Here is a 16,254-nt window from a genome sequence, read left to right as displayed (position 1 = left end):
CTCAGCAAGAAAGTGCCCTTACGTCATAGGCTCCGGCTTTGATCTGCTGATAGAGTTTGTGCTGATCTTCATCCCAAAAGGGAGGGTACCCCACTAGCAATATGTACAGAATCACTCCTGGGAGGGAGAGACACAGATACACTATGGTTAGGCTAATACGCCAATTATTCCTTCAGCCCCTCTTCCTTCCCTCTTGACAGTCCCCAAGGCAACGATTGCTTTATATCTTCATTTGCCATAATATCTAGCCTTCCAAGGTAGAAAAAGACAGTAAAAAACTCTCCTCTGCTAAACCTCACCCTGGCACTTCATGTTCAGCTCAACATCAGCTGCTAGGAGCTAGAACAAGGTGCACGATGTCCTTCTACCCTCCTCTGGCTATCATGGCTGGTGAGACACAACTCCCAGCGGCTCTCAGAATAAAATAAAGCCACATCCCTTGGGGCTGCTGGGCAGCAAGGGACTTTTTAGGAAAGGCTAGGCTTTTAGATGCTTACTGTGCACAATCTTGGGACAAAAATGCCACTGACAAAGCTAACACTCCTGGCCTGCAGAGAACCATTTAGCCTATGTCAGGCAACACTGATATCATGTATCTTTAAACTTATGGGTCCCAGATACATTTACGCTTAATTTTTTCCTTTAAAAAAAATCAGCTCTCTTCAAGTATTTCATCTTCTACATAGTTAGCGTATATAGGAAATTGTTATCTAAACAACTGACTCTTCAAAGCATAGACAGGTCCTCTCTCTTGAGTCTCAAACATCTGATAGATGGCCTGAGGAAAGGATTAGGAGCCAGAATCAAATGAGTTCAGCTCCAGTATTAACTCCATCTACACAAGGTTCTTATCCTCAAGTGTGCCTTCTCCTCTCCACCCAATAAGAAGGAGCACTGTGCACCCTCCCAGCAACAGGTTATAAAGAATTGATTGCTCTTCTACATGAAACGGTGTTGTTTAAATGTAAAACGTTTTGACAGAATCTTACCACATGCCCATATATCCACTGGTTTTCCATAAGGATCTTTTCTTAAGACTTCAGGGGAGAGGTAGCCTGGAGTGCCAGCAAACCCTGCAAGGAAATGGATGACGTGAAGTACTCACAGTACCCACGCAGAAGAGATCTTGCCATATCACAAAATCCACCAGCAAATTCCAAGAGCCATTTCCCACCCTTCATCCCATATTTGCTAGAGCTACATCTTGGTAAACCAACAGAAAGAGAAAACAAAAAAACAAACAAAAAAATAAAATCAGATGGGATCAAGTGTCTACGTATTGCAGGAAAAACAGAAAAAAAAAAAGAGAGACCATGTCAACCAGCTGAGCACAGACTCGTACGCCAGGCACATGTACAGCCATTGTTACATATAATGGCTTGGAGTTTGAAAACACAAGGCACAGATGGGACACATCCGATTGCCAAATAGTGTGGGCAGATCACGAGAAGACCAGGAGATTCTCTCCAGAATCTCTGCAGCACTGCAGAGTCTCAGAGATGATGTTTAGCCTGAGAAGGTCTCATTTCTAATTATGTTTTAGCTAAACAAAGATAAGACCAGATCCAAATGTGCCTGAGGAAGGCCAGGTCAAATGCATTTCTGTAAAATGACCAAACAAAATTCCAGATGTCTACACTCCTGAGCAGTAGGAAAGTTCAGATCAGGGTCTAAACTTAGCAGCTGCATTCATCTCTGACACTGGCATACACTGTAAACGGAGGAGAAAAATAGAGAAATACATAGCCATTTTCTCTGTCTTTATTTATTATATTCTTTCCTCTATTGCACCTAGGCTTGTGCCCAAGGACCCAGAGGCCGAGATGCTTGGAAAGGAAGCAGCAATGCCAAATACACACAAGCGTACTGGAAGAACTGAGAGAAAGCGCTCAGGGAGGGTGCAACTCAACCAGCCACCTGGAAAGGGAGGAGCAAAAGTGGGAAAGCTCAAACACTCTTACCGAACCAGGCCTGCTGCTCTCCCTGGACTTCTATAGCCAGTCCAAAGTCAGCCAGTTTGACAGCAGCACCCTTACATTTACTTGCCAGTAGTAAATTCTCAGGCTGGAGAGAAGAAAGAAAAAAAGGGGGTAAGAATCAAAGACTGACATCCTTGTTAAAGTCTCCTATCTCAGTATTCCCATCATTAAATTGAATCTGCTGACCGAATTTAGCAGGCATGTACTAAAGCTGTTCAGGTGAAGGCAAAGCAACAGCAACAAATGGCCTTGACTCAGAGTGGCAGGAAATCCTCAAGTCTAACACAAATCCTTTGTGGGAGCCAGAGCCTCTTCCCAGCCCAGCCCATACGCTACATGCTGACACCAGAGGGCACTGGCAGTACAGTTCCTGCAGCACAGAACCCAAAATTCGTTTCTGTCATCCCCGCAGAGAGTAACTGGGGGGGGTGGGGGTGGGGAAGGGGGAGAAGATGCAGTAGATACAATCTGCAGTGAAGTTTCTCCCCATGAACACTGTGCAGTCCCCAAGGCACTGGAAAAGTAAATATGATGCTAATAAGGGCTGCCAAATACAGCGCCGCAATGTGGGAAGGCATCATCTGGATAGGCAGTAGCTTTCATCCCTTACAGAAAAAGCATCAGCCTCAAATTGGCATAAGCAGCACCGCAATGAGTATTCTTGTAAGCTGTTTTTTCATGCTACATATTTACAGCAGCATAAAATATGCTGTCTTGCTACTGCTGCTGTCACCTATATGACAAGCAGCCGTGTCACTTCCCCCATGTGCCAGGAAAGGGAGACAGACTTTTGCCCCGACATTTCCGCCTCACGTGAATCTCACTCGAATCACAGTTCTGTTGCGTCCCAGCAGAGGACTTCAGCAGAAGGCCTAACACAATTCCAAAAATTGCACTGAGAGTCAGCAGCTTTCTCTGAAGCACCAGAGCAGCCAGTTACATGGGACCCTCTGAAGCCCCAAAGCTTTTAAGGTGGTGGCTCTGACAGCTCTGCAGGAAACCCAACCTGTAGACAGGCAGGACAAACGTGACTTATCCTACTCTCTTCTGGTCATTTGTGCAATTCATATCAACTTGAGATTTTAACGGAGCAAGATGGAAGCCTGGAAATCCAGAAGTAGGAGCTTGGCTCAGTTTCACAAATCTGATGAAGGTCATTTTTGCAGCCTGCTTACTGGTTTCATCCCACAGCAACCCCCTATCCCTGTTCTGCCTGACAGGAACAAGAAGCTTTGCTCATTCACCTGTCTTAAAGTACTGGGCGTGTGTCTTGCTTCTGCTTTAAATGAAGGGAGAACAGCCTTGCCCACCACACTCCTTGCCATAAGCAGCATGGAAGGAAGGGGAACCGGGTCTCAATACATGTGGATGCTACTAGCTTTTCACTATATGGGAGTGGAAAAGAAGGCCTTAATCAAGCTACACTGACGAAAATTCACCAGTGTAAAGAAGTCCCTAAAGCAGACGACCAATGAAGTTTTCCGAAAATTCCTCCCAACTTTAGATCACACCTGGGCTTGGCTTGACTAAGAAATACTGAAATTTAGGCCAGGCTTGTGCTAGCTAAGCATTTTTTGCTTCTAAAATATAGCTACAAACACCTTAAGGCTAATGGTGCTTACCCATGTGCGTGTTTGCCAACATATGGGTTGTTTCAGGTTTCACATACTTTTAGGTAAGATGTGAACGCATTCCCTAATTTCTTACAGTCCCTATGGGCAGCTCAACATTTGAAGTTCTTTAAGAGCATGAGAGCCAAAAGACAGGCTTATGAGAGGGAGGTGCAAAAGACAAAACTTCACTTGAAGCAAGCTCTGCAGTTATTACACACTGATCCTAAAGGCCAAGCTTTTGGCAAGGAGCTAAATATTAAATAAAGAGCACAGGATCTTTTATTGCTAAATGGAATGGCTGCTCCTCAGGCCTGGACAGTTTCAGTGAATCAGAGCAAGCGACAGAAGAAACACATTAACTACAGTGGGGAGTGTCTAGCAGCTGATAAGTTCTAAACAAGTTCACAACTTTCACACAAACAAAATTTGTGAAGGAAACAGATTGTATCTGAACACAGGATGCGAAGGAAAACTTACACCATCCTGTACTGGAAAACACTACTGATTTTCATAAAGGCCCTAATTTTGGGCAGTAGTGCCTCTTGGAGGCTGCTTTCTCAAGAGCAGGTGTCAGCTCTAATCCAGAGCAGCCATTTCGCAGTACATCACTTGCACCTTTTCACAGCGCTTTGAATCAGAAGGCCAAAAGTGTTGCATGGGACTTTGCCAGAAACACCAAGGGTTAACAGCTGTCCAGTAGATCAAAACCCCGGGGGAACACTGCAGCCGAGCTTGCAACACGCTTTTACCTTGCTCTCTGCAAAATATTTTTATGCTTTTCCCTTTATGCTGCACAACAAATCAAAACCAACACTAGTAGCAGGTGTCATCCTGCATTAATTTAACTGGACCACTGGTGGCCATCACCATTCCCACTTTAGACAGAGAGGGCTGCAGGGCAGGCAGACCTTCCTGCACAAACTTCTTTATTCTGGAGCCTGCCCAGCTCCCAGTACAGCTGGCACTGCGTGGGAAGGGAGTTTAAGTAACTACCCTGTGGGGGTTCTGGGTCTATCGATGTGCTATAATGTGCAAATGGTTGATTCATCCAGTGTTTAACTGGACAGCAATTTTGGTTTGAGAGACTAAAAGCGCTTCTACTGATGAAAGAAGAAAGAAACAACATGAAAAATTCCTGTTGTGTGTTTCTGCCCTAGCCCAATGGCATGTGTTTGGCAACAGTGCAGAATAAAAATATACATGCTCTGTGCAGACAAACTCATCCCGGCAGATTGAACAGAGATTGCCCCAGGTCTCCAGAGATCTCTTCAATGGCAGACTAGAAAGTGTCCTTCATTATAATGAATCCTACCCAAGTTTCTCTGAAAGCCTACTGCACTCCAAGTGCTCTCTGTCCTGGAGCTGTCTCAGAGAGGCTGAGAGCTGGCAAGGTTCACGAAGACTGAAAACTTCCTCGGGAGTTCAGCACACCCTCTAGAAAACTCCAAAGGAGCAGATTTGTGCTTCAGGAACCCCTGAGCCCAGTTCAAGCAAAAAAACCCCTGCCAGCTGGCAACACAGTATTCCTGTCTTGCCTCTTCCAATGATCCCCTGGCTGCTCTCCTCAGCCTCTGTGGCACGGCGGAAATATTACCTTCAAGTCCCTGTGCACGATATCATGCTGGTGAATGTGATTCACACTCTCCAGTATCTGATGAATACAGTGGCTGCAAGACAAAGAGAGGGACAGTGAGTTATTCAAAAATGCACATACACTTGGCATCTCATCTCATCCCAGAACTATTTCCCTAACTTTTATATTTGTACCAGGGAGAGTTCAAGACCCCAGACTGAATCTCTTCATCATGCCCACCGGATGCCACAGCTCAGTACTGTCACAGCTGGACATCCCCAGCCCCACCAGCAACAGGATGTTTTTATAGCAGGATCACAAAGCCTCTCTCCTACCTCCCATCACCTCCTTGCTTTCCTCCCCATCACAATAAGCATCTCACGTGTCCCTTCAGCCAACAGTACCCACCCCACACACGAGAACAGAAGCACACCAGCGTCTGCAAACAGCAGCCAAGATTAGGCAAGCAAGACCAAATTGCTCCAGGAAACATTCAGCTGGGATAGTCCTGAGCAAAGAATAAACTTTTAAGAGAGCAGCAGCCTCCCCTGGCAAATTCAGGATGACGCCTCCTGGGTGCCTGCCAGTTTGCAAAGCTTTCAGAGCAGCATCTCAAGCACTTTACATACACAATGCGCGCACACACCCGCTTGCCTTTTAAGTACAGATCCCACTTAAGCGGTTAGTGATCTGAAAAGCAGACTCATTCCCTGTTAAGTGCAGTGTGCTGTCCTCCCCCAGCTCACAGAAAACCGTGTCGCTGCCACTCGCACTGCTGTAACCACAGGGGCAAACGCAAGATTTTATTTATACGTGCCACATAAGGACAGCACAACACACCCATGGTGTTTTCAGGCTGAAAGCATCTCCTCTGCTAAACATTTACTCAGCTACCAAGGGTGAATGTGGAATGGAGTAGGGATTTTGACCACTAGGGCTGGGCAGTAAGCACCCAGATGGGGGCAACTGAGATGGGTCTGTGTCCTCACTGCCGGATCGGTCAGCCCCTCACCGAATTCTACAAATCCCAGGGGAACAAATTTGAAATGAGTGAAATATTTGAGGGAAGGGAAATTGGCGACTGGAGAAGATGGGAAGAGGGTGAGGGGAGGAAGAGGAGAGGAGGTGAAGCACTGTGTATTTGTTACCCCCACCCCTCTGGAGCTGGCAGTACAATCCTCAGGGTCGGAGTCCATGAATATCTCCCCGCTCCCAAAACAAAAATGTATAATTAGAACAGAGTCGAGTCTGAGCGAGAGAGATTTTCTGGCCAAAAATGGCAAAAGTGTGAGGTGTCCCAGGCGAGCCAAGCGCGGCGGATTGGCACGGACCTCGCTCCCTTGCTCTCCCAGCCTGCTCTGGAATTCAGCTCGGCATGGGGAGAGAAAGGGAGGAGTTTCACTCTGTCATCTTATGGGCACTGGAGACCTGACCGGCTGACAGTCAGAGGGCTGAGCACCCTGAAGAAGGCTCGCAGAGCAACAGACAGTTCACCTTTTCCCCTAATCCTGCCGCCGTAGTTTTCCTGAGCAGTGTCCGTCACTGCCAGCTCTTGAACATTTCAGGGAACCGGCACTGGCAAGAGGGTCAAGGGGAAGGAAGATGATTGACAACCTCAAAACTTCCCAACTTCAAGGCAGAACGGCTTGAGTGACTGTGTATCTGTCCGAAATGCTGTGCCTACAACATCTGTACACCCCACTGAAAGCTCCTACAGGGCCCTCAGACCTCTCTGCCAGGAGCACCATCAGAAACGAGCCCACTGGTCTTCCCCATCAGCAGACGGCTCATGGCAGAGCACGCAGTGCAATGCCTCATATGAAAGCATCATGCAATGCCCAGAAGACATAGGTTGTAAGTGTACCACAGGGAAAACAAATAAGCACCCACAGGCTCCACAAAAACACCTACACTAACACACCGGGTCACACTCTTCCCTTCCTTGCACTCAGTATGATCTTCCTCGCAGCACTGCCTACCAAGCTCACCCTGCAGCACCACCCACTACTCCCTTCTGACCGCTCTCCTCTCGCGGCTCCCCTAATCCCTACTCCAGCAAGGGTTAGGATGGAATAAGAACATGGCTGCAGAATAAGCAGGGGTGAAATGTCACCATCAGGCCACTCCCAGGCCATGCTAAAGCAGAACAGGAGTTGCCTAATCCCAGCTTTGATTCCAAATGCTGCATGTCCAGCAGACGCACAGGTCAGAGAACACCCTCAGCTACTGCTGCATAAACCGCAAAGGGACAAGCGCAGGCCATTTCAGGAAGCTCACACAAGGGAGAGAGGGGACACACTCAGAAAAAGAAGGGTATAACTCTAAATGTTTTTAACATGAAAACATGAAGGTTGCTCTCACATACTGTGCCTTTTCTCTCTGTGCCAGCCAGCTCACAGTCAGAGGGCTTCCACAGAAACATTGCCTTCAAAGCCCCCTCTCCTCCGTCAACCATCACCTAGATGCAGGCGAATTGAACGGGTCTGCCCAACAGCAACAGCACATCACTGGAACCCCTACCAGGAGAAGGCAGAGGCCAAGCAGGCAGTGCTCTCATAGCCACAGGACAGCTCTCCCCTGTGTTTGCTCGCTAAGGACACACCGTCACCACCCTCCAGAAAGGTCAGGCAGACAAAGCCGTTAGCTACGGGCCTCCCAGCAAAGAGCACAGCGTCTGCAAGTGGTGAAGAGCAGCGTCTGCAAGCAGCAAGGGCTAGAGCTGCGGTGAGTCAGGCTGACTGGTGACAATAGTTTATGCTAATAGCAGAAAGAGGAATTGTTTTTTCCAGATGGGGATCAAGAGTGTTAGAACAAAGCTGTGCACAGAACAGCAGTCAGGAAACCCATTCCACTTGCCAACACACGTGGCACATACACAGAAGGGTCTGGAAACAGTCTTACCTGGCATCTGCTTCACTGTAGTACTCTCTGGCAACAATATCCTCAAAGAGCTCCCCACCAGTAACCCTGGAGTGCAAGAGAACAAGGGAGGTTACAAAGCCCATGCTCGACTAACTCAAGGCTGTATGGGACGTACATGGCCGCCTGTCTGGGCCCTTTCCCGCAGCCTGTGTGGGGACCTGAGGCACAGGGGAGCCAGGGCAGAGCTCCAGCACCATGGCACCAGCACTGGTACGTCCATGTGACTGTCCCCTCGGTTCTGCCATTTCACCAACTGCTGACACACTGGGGACAAATTGCCCCTGCACCTCTACAGAGCTTAGTCTATGCTGAGCTTGGGCAGAACTCCTCCTCTGACCCCCTCCCGGCTGCCTCAGAGACAAAAGTCAAACAACCTCCCTATACAGGATAGCTGCCCTTTGCCATCCTGCGCTTACACCTGCTGCCAGGAGCCTTCCTGGTCCATCCCCTATCACACAGTCAATGGATTTTTGTCAAATAGGCCAGAGGTATCTACAGGTCTCAAAAGAGAAAGGGAGAATTATATTAATGCAGGTGTTTTTTATTCCACTCTTACTAAACCGTCCACGTGTCTGTATCACTGGTGAAGCATCAAAGCCAAAGAAAGACACTTACAGATCAAAGACGAGGTAATGGAAACCTTCTTCTGAAATACTGTCATGGAGCCGCACTGCAAAAACATAATCAAGAAATGGAGATTTACAGAGAATGTAACAAATATGACACTTCACAAATCAAACCCATGCACACAGCCAAGTTCTCCCTCAACCCAATCAGTCTATTAATTCCCCATGCCCTTCGCTTTGTGACCTATTTCCTTCCGTTATCTCAAAGGAACAGATGGGTGTCCTTCACATACACCCACCCCTCCCCAGCGCCAAAACAAACTCTAAATATCTTTGACCTCCTGTTCTTTCTCCTTCTCTAACGCTTCAGTACCCTCCTTTCACATCTGCCTACTCTTTCCTCCATGCTCACGTTTTGCCAGCTCTCCCCACCCATTCTTATTTCCCAAAACAAACCCTTTTCAGAATCTCCAAACAAGGCCCCAACCCCAAAATTTCCTTCTGACCCCACCTGCATGTCAGCACTATTGATCTCCCTTCTGCACTTCCTATGTAAGGCTCTGTGAAGTTCCCTCTCTTTACTCTCTTTTCCTCACTTCAATCTGATTTACAACCCAAATCCTTACCCAAAATTCAGAACGAATTTCTTCTCTCGTTTTTTTTCTGACCTTTTTTTTACCACAGACATATCTGATCACATTCCCCTTCTCAAAATTTCATTCTCCTTCAGCTTCCTTACCTATGCCCCCCTAGTTCTGCTCCTATTGCCTAAATTAACCCTATTTTTTCCCTTTCCTTGACCCCTTTAACCTGCAGGACGGGAGTTGCCCCCATGATGGGCCACCTATCCCCTGGTATTCTGGGGTCTCTGGGGCTCTATCCTCCCTTCCTCATGTTACACATGGGCAATAACTATTGTATCTATACAGCCAGCACAGTGCCATTTCCTCCCATCTGAATCAAAATCTCATTTTCTTTGATGTTTCTTGGATACCTAGGCACTAATTCTAACCCAAGAGGAGAAACTAAGCCCTTCATTTCATATTGCTACTTACCCCCTACTTTTCGCCCCTGCTGGAAAACTTCACTATTTTCCCTGCCAACCAGAGTCATAAGCTTGCAATCCTATTTGACTCAATTCCTAAACCCACACGCTCTGACTAGGACGAGTTGTCTTCCTCACATAACTGTCTATAGTCTTTCCCTACTGATTCACCCAACTAAAGCAACTAGCTGAGACTAGACTGGGTCTCAGTCACTGTAACACCTTGTGATCGAGTACTGACCAAAGCAACGTTACTGTTCTCATCCCTACAAGAGAAATCTCGTTACCCTGCTCTGTCACTTTAATGGTACCTTTGCCTCTCTTCTCTGCCTTCCATTCTCTTCCACATAAAACACAGGTGACCTGTCTTGACTTTTCCCAGCATCATGATTTTCTCTCTGCCAGTATCAAGAGGTCAGTTTGCACCTCTTATTGGCGCATGACGTCAGCTACCATCACTGTCTTGGGAATGTTTCAAACTAGCACTTGGCACATGCTCCTACCTCATATGGAACAGCTTTTGCAAATGTTCTCAATGCTCTCCTCTAATCCTCCTTGCAGCTCTCCTTTGCTAAGACACCCTTCCACATGCACGCAAACACACACAAACTCAAAACTGAGAGTGGCAAAGATGCGCAGAGACCACTGCCACTACCTTTCCTAAAAGGATCTCATTCTTTCCTCATTCTTTCTTCCTGTACTTTCCTGTATTTTTTCTGCCTTTATTTACAACTCTCTGGGCTGGTCCCTTGATCAATTTCCTTTCCTTAGCATTTCTACTGCATCCAACTGCAGGGTTTGGGAGGAGCACTCCCAGTGCTGTAAACAAGCAAGTACAGTCAGAGTACCAGTATTCAGGTGCAACATGCTGTTCCTACAGCACGAAAACAGACACACATCACTTTTAAGAACTATGTTGCCCAAATCATTTGCTGCAAAAAAATAAAATAAAATCTTCCGAGTAGGCAGTTTTAGTTGGCTTTGTAATAACTTCATTGCAATACAACCTTGTGTTTACAAGAAAACTTGCCTTGGCAGAAACCAGCAGAGGCAGCATTACAAAAAAGCAAGCAAGAAGGGTATTTCCTAGGAGAAAAGATTTCCATTCAAGACTGGAGACAAGATGGGAAGCGGCTGAAACAGACACTTGGATTCCCAGTGCAGGGCAGTTTTCACCCCAGTGCACAAGACTATTTGAGGTGAATGCAGGAGACAGGCACAAGAACAAGAGCTGAGGCCCAGGACATGGGCAAAAGTCTCTGAATAGACCTTATGAAGAGGGAACAGATGGAGAAACTTCAAGGAAAGCTGAATATGCTAATAAGGTCATGTCTGGTGACGCTTGGTGTGCATGAAAAAGCATTCTCCTTCCTCTGGCACCTGGTCATTGAAGCGCTGCAAGAAACACCAAGCGGAGAGAAGAGCGGCACGAATGAAATCCTGCCAGAGGAGGAGCACAGCCACCAGCAGGCTGAGAGCAGTGGCCATGAAGAGGGAATAGCAAACACACCTGCAGGTAGAAGTGAGAAATAGTGAACGACAAACTTTGACGTAAAGATGCGGGCAGCAAATTACATCAGAAAATAAAACATAAATAGCTGATTGGTGCTATTTTGTTGTCCTGAGGAAAGCAATTTTGTCAGATACATTAGGAAAAGGGAAGGAAGTAGCAATTCAGCTGGCAGAGACTGGCAGAGGCAGCAGAAAGAGCCTTCAAGGACGGTAAAACACTATTTGCGTCCTTAGGTGAGGAACCATGACAGGAGGACAGAGACAGTTCATAAATACTGACGCTGTACATCACCCTAGGGCTGCACAGCAAAAGAAGGCCTTGGAGGCAGGACGCAGGTCATTAACTTAACAAGGGAGCTGTGTCCTCACGACGGCCCAGAGCGATGCTGGAACAAAATCTGCCCAGGATTTAATCTGCTGAGGTAACAGAGTTCAGGGAGTAACGGTAGAAGAGCAAAACCCAGAAACGCTATAGAAAAGATGACAGTGGGCCCCACTACCCTGCACAGGAATAATTAGCAACAGCTCAAAGTATTAGGCTTAAGGTGTGAAGGGGGGCAGCCATAAGGGGAGTAAAAAAGGATTAAGAAAACTCTGCGTATAGCAAACCTTGTGACTTTCAATTCCAGCCCACACCTATTTCATACTGATGCTGATGAGAAGAAACAAAAGCAATACCCAGTAGCAGAAAAGCAAGAGCACCCAGTGCCCTTTCACCCTAACGCTTTGCTGACCTCTGACCAGCGAGGATACTGCAATTGGCAGCTCTGATGCCACAGTTAACTCTGCTGACATACAAGTTCAAACGCTCTGCTCTCCAATACAGTGCTAACTATCAGGGACTGTCATCTTAAAAAACATGATCTGCTTTTTCCAAAACTATTCAGCCAGCCCATGAAATGACATATATTCAGAAGTACCTCCACCACCTTTAGCTCATATCAAGGATAAAAGCATTTTAAAAGTTTCTTGGCCTCCTCTCCACTTTGGTTCACAAATATGATCCACATTTTGTTAACGTTCATCATAAAGATACGCAAACATCTGATACCTCCACCTTCCAGACAGTACAGAGCCCTCTTTGCTTTAAAGATGTCCTATGTGAGTGCCCTCTAAAGGCAGGACACAGGTTCCCAAATGGCCAGTTCCAAGAGCGGGTACCAGGAACCCAAGTACTGGGTTTGTCCTCTGCTCCAGACATTTTCCCATGAAAAGGAGATCCCATTTGTTCCACAGGCTGCTGATCCTGACGCACCATCTAACATCTCCATTACTACCACAAGTCCAGCTTCAACCAAGCAGTTGAGCAGAGCCCACGCAGGCTGCTCATACCTGCGTAACTTGTTGATGAGAGGGTGAAACATATAATCCTACGTAGATACTGGAGGGTAAAGGATTGGATTCCCAAAAACTGACTACCCATGATAAATAAAATGGAGAATTAAAAGTAACAGTATTCATCCAGTTAACCTTTCCTTAGAAATATTACCGAACACCCTTTTTTTTTTTTTTCTTCTCTCATCAGGGGAGACATCAGTGACTATGTCTAGTGCAGCAGGCCAGCCAAACACACACATCACAAAAAGAGTCTCAAGTGGCAGCAACAGGGAAGTTGCACAACAGCAACACAGGGTCTTCCAAAAGACAACCAAACTACAAAAGAATCCAGTACTTGCCAAGGAACCTGATCTCATTCTATTCACCAGAAGATGAGGTAGATTATTTCTATTAACTGATTCTGTGGCCCAGAAGCACCGATTCAAACTATTTTTCCTTCCTAACCAAAAACTCTTAACACAGGGGTTCTTACAGATGTAGGAAATCAGTCCCTGCCAACACCACAGCACAGCCAGGGTCAACTGATGACTGTTCCCCTGTCAAAGTTCTCTGATGGATGAAAGGGCACTTGCTAAAATGGTTAGCAAGAACAGATGAGGAGAGAGGAGTAAGAAAGAAAACAGAAGCAAGTCAGACAACGAGGCACTAAATCAGTTACAGGATATGGCGAAAGACTTTACCCAAGGTTTTAGTCAGAGCACAGAAAAAAGTCCCATCCACACAAAGAACAGAGGGCTCATAAGAGTTCATAAGCACATCTAATTTTGTAAGACTATCAAGTATTACAGATAACTTCGGAAATAATAAATAAAAAAACACAGCACTAGTAAGCAGTGCCAGAACAAATGCTATCCGAAGGAGCAGAATCAGCTGCAGACTGTTAGGTAGAAACATCTTCTGCAACAATACCAGCTGGCTGCTCAGCAGAAAGTTTACATCACCACTTGGACAGCATCTCCAAGAAGCACATACATTCTGGGAGAAATAAGCAGTGGTTTCTGTACAGCATCTCGATGAAACAATCTTTTCAGCATGTCACAAAAAAAGAATCTGAATCTGGTACTGTAGTGGTACTCCGCCAAGGGTAATGAGAGACTGCTACCTAAAACTGTCCCTCCAATTTTGAATGCACCCCTGTAACTCTGCACAGCTGCAATGCGTCACTACACACAAGGCACAACCTAACTGGTTTAAGCATCTTTTTCTTCCCTCAGTCTCCTCTCCAGGTACAGGTAAACTGGTCTTACCCTGTACAGGAAGCATCTCCCACAAAGCTGGCCTTTTGGAAAAATAACTGACAACAGAAAAACAGCGAGACCAAATCACTCCTCTTCCCCAAAACCTCAGATATTCAACACTGCCTGATGCAAGTTACGCAAATTATTGTCTGTCTTGTGTGGGTGTGTGTGTCAGGTCCGAGGCCCTAACGCAATCCAGAACGTTTGCGAAGAGCCTGACACTACAGTGAGTGGCTCAAGGGGATGTGCCGCAGTTACTGAACGTAACAGCAGCTGGGTACCAGGAATTCAAGTGCTTTCTAAGAACATCTGCTGTGAATATTACTTTTCTCTGCCTGCTGTCTTCAGAGTCTCACTGGAAATCTTGCCTCAAGAACAAAACTTCAAGCTGATACTTCAAAAGTGTTTCAAAATCCTCATGCACATACAGTCTCTATTTTAGAAAGAAATAACATTAATAAGCTATGATATTAACTACAGAAAATTAAGCATTTCAGTGAGAAACAGCAATACAGTAACAGTCATGCCATGTGGTTTGTATTCCCTGTCTGAATAAAGTAAGCCTGTGCAGGTGGCCACAGCTCTCTGATGCCTGAGCATGATATGAAGCAACTGAGCATAAGAGGAAAGTCTCCCTCATAACACACTGTACCAGCCTCACAACCAATGCAAAGCGCTGCTGAGTCACGCAAAGCAAGACTGCAAAAGTTGAAGTGGATCCTGAAGAAATCAGAAAAGAGCTTTCAATTTTTATAAATCCACCTGAACTACAGGAACATAAAAAGTCATGAGAAAGCAACAGGCATGCCATTTTTAAAAGGTCACGTGTAAAAGCCCAATTGATATTGGAGTCACAAACACAGATTATGCCCAGCCTAGATTTGACCCACATCTTCCCTTCACTCTGCCCAGTGTGCTGAATAATATTATCTTTTTACTCTTATGTCAAGCGTAACAGGCCAGGAGCATTAATGCCTGCTACATAAGCCCCAGGATGAACATTGCCCTGTATCCCACATCCACAGCAAAGGGCGGAGCAGGGCTGCCTAGGGGCTCAGCCTGTGGTTGGGGCAGGCAGGCTCTTGTAACACAGGGTGCTTTCTGGCAACCTGCTGCAAGTAAATCTCTGCAAGCAAAGTAGTTACCAAAGTCACAGCAAAAGGCAAGAACACAAGCAGAAGAAGAATTTCACGGGACAATTCCCAGTATCTTCACTTTGCAATTACTCATCTCTGCTTAGGAAAAGGTAACATGGGCTGAAATATGCTTGCTCCTACATACCAATGGTCTTTGCCTGTCCTTAGGGATGGTGTTCAAGCTACAGGATAGGGTAATCTTGTCTGCTAAATCCAGGTTCACTGGTGTTCCTAACTGTAAAGCATCTGGATATTATGGGAACATGAAGGACACTATTAGCCAACAAGACCCCACCTGGAATACTGAGCCCAGCTCTGGAGCTCCAATATAAGAAGGACATGGACTTGTTGGATTGAGTCCAGAGGAAGGCCACAAAGATGCTCTGAGGGCTGGAGCACCCCTCCTATGAAGCCAGGCTGAGAGAGTGGGGGTTGTTCAGCCTGGAGAAGAGAAGGCTCCAGGGAGACCTTATAGCAGCCTTCCAGTACCTAAAGGGGGCCTACAGAAGAGACAGGGAGGGACTCTCTATCAGGGAGAGTAGTGATAGGATGAGGGGTAAACGGTTTTAAACTGAAAGATTTAGATTAGATATTAGGAAGAAATTTTTTACTGTGGGGGTGCTGAGACACTGGAACAGGTTGCCCAGGGAAGCTGTGGATGCCCCATCCCTGGAAGTGTTCAAGGCCAGGCTGCATGGGGCTTTGAGCAACATGGTCTGCTGGGAGGTGTCCCTGCCCAGGGCAGGGGTTTGGAACTAGTTGATCTTTAAGGTCCCTTCCAACCCAAACCATTCTATGAACTACATCTGCACCAACATACATCACGTGCTGTGATTATATAGCATTTGGGCTCTCAAATTAAGTTGCCTGTGTTGCAGTACCTGCAGCAGAGCCAATACAAGTCAACAGAGATTTCTGGTTGTCTCCTGGGTCACGGTAATCGCAACGCAGTAACTCTTTCACACAGTCTTAGTAGTGCAAACTCAAAAGTGCTCTGGGATCTTCTGGACTGAACAGTGCTATTTAAAGGTCTGCCACTCATTAGAAACAGCCACAGCTTCACTTCTCAGCAGTTTCCAACCAGACATCAGACATTTGCCTGTATCGTGGAGAAAGGGAGGAGGTAGGAGATACCACAAGGGGAATATTTCAAGGGACGGTTCATGCCAGAAGCAGCAGAGTAAAACTGGAGGCTAAAAACCTGCCTGATGCCCTGTTCTAAAGATATTCTCCAACATGCCAGGAGATGCTGAAACTATAGTTACACACACACACGGCCCGACAGACTGCAAACTGAGCACTATCGTCCGTGGCAGCACAAGTGACAAGTGA

The 16,254-nt window shown here is 46.4% G+C and overlaps 1 protein-coding gene across 11 annotated transcripts in view; it reads right to left on the bottom strand.

Moving 5' to 3' along the window:
- The window catches only part of CAMK2G (calcium/calmodulin dependent protein kinase II gamma), a 121,749-nt gene that overhangs the window by 43,428 nt on the left and 62,067 nt on the right, over positions 1-16,254 (bottom strand). For all 11 annotated transcript variants that reach the window (XM_054207016.1, XM_054207007.1, XM_054207006.1 and 8 more), the window contains exons 4-9: positions 8,703-8,757; positions 8,067-8,132; positions 5,187-5,259; positions 1,962-2,064; positions 990-1,073; positions 23-117 (exon numbers count right to left, since the gene is read on the bottom strand). In XM_054207016.1, coding sequence (XP_054062991.1) covers positions 23-117; positions 990-1,073; positions 1,962-2,064; positions 5,187-5,259; positions 8,067-8,132; positions 8,703-8,757 — 476 coding nt within the window. The remainder of the gene's footprint in view (positions 1-22; positions 118-989; positions 1,074-1,961; positions 2,065-5,186; positions 5,260-8,066; positions 8,133-8,702; positions 8,758-16,254) is intronic.

This window comes from Rissa tridactyla, chromosome 6, assembly GCF_028500815.1.
Source record: "Rissa tridactyla isolate bRisTri1 chromosome 6, bRisTri1.patW.cur.20221130, whole genome shotgun sequence".
In the NCBI taxonomy this organism is placed as follows: Eukaryota; Metazoa; Chordata; class Aves; order Charadriiformes; family Laridae; genus Rissa; species Rissa tridactyla.
The sequence above is the reverse complement of the archived record's forward strand: the minus strand, read 5'-3'. Positions and strand labels throughout refer to the sequence as shown.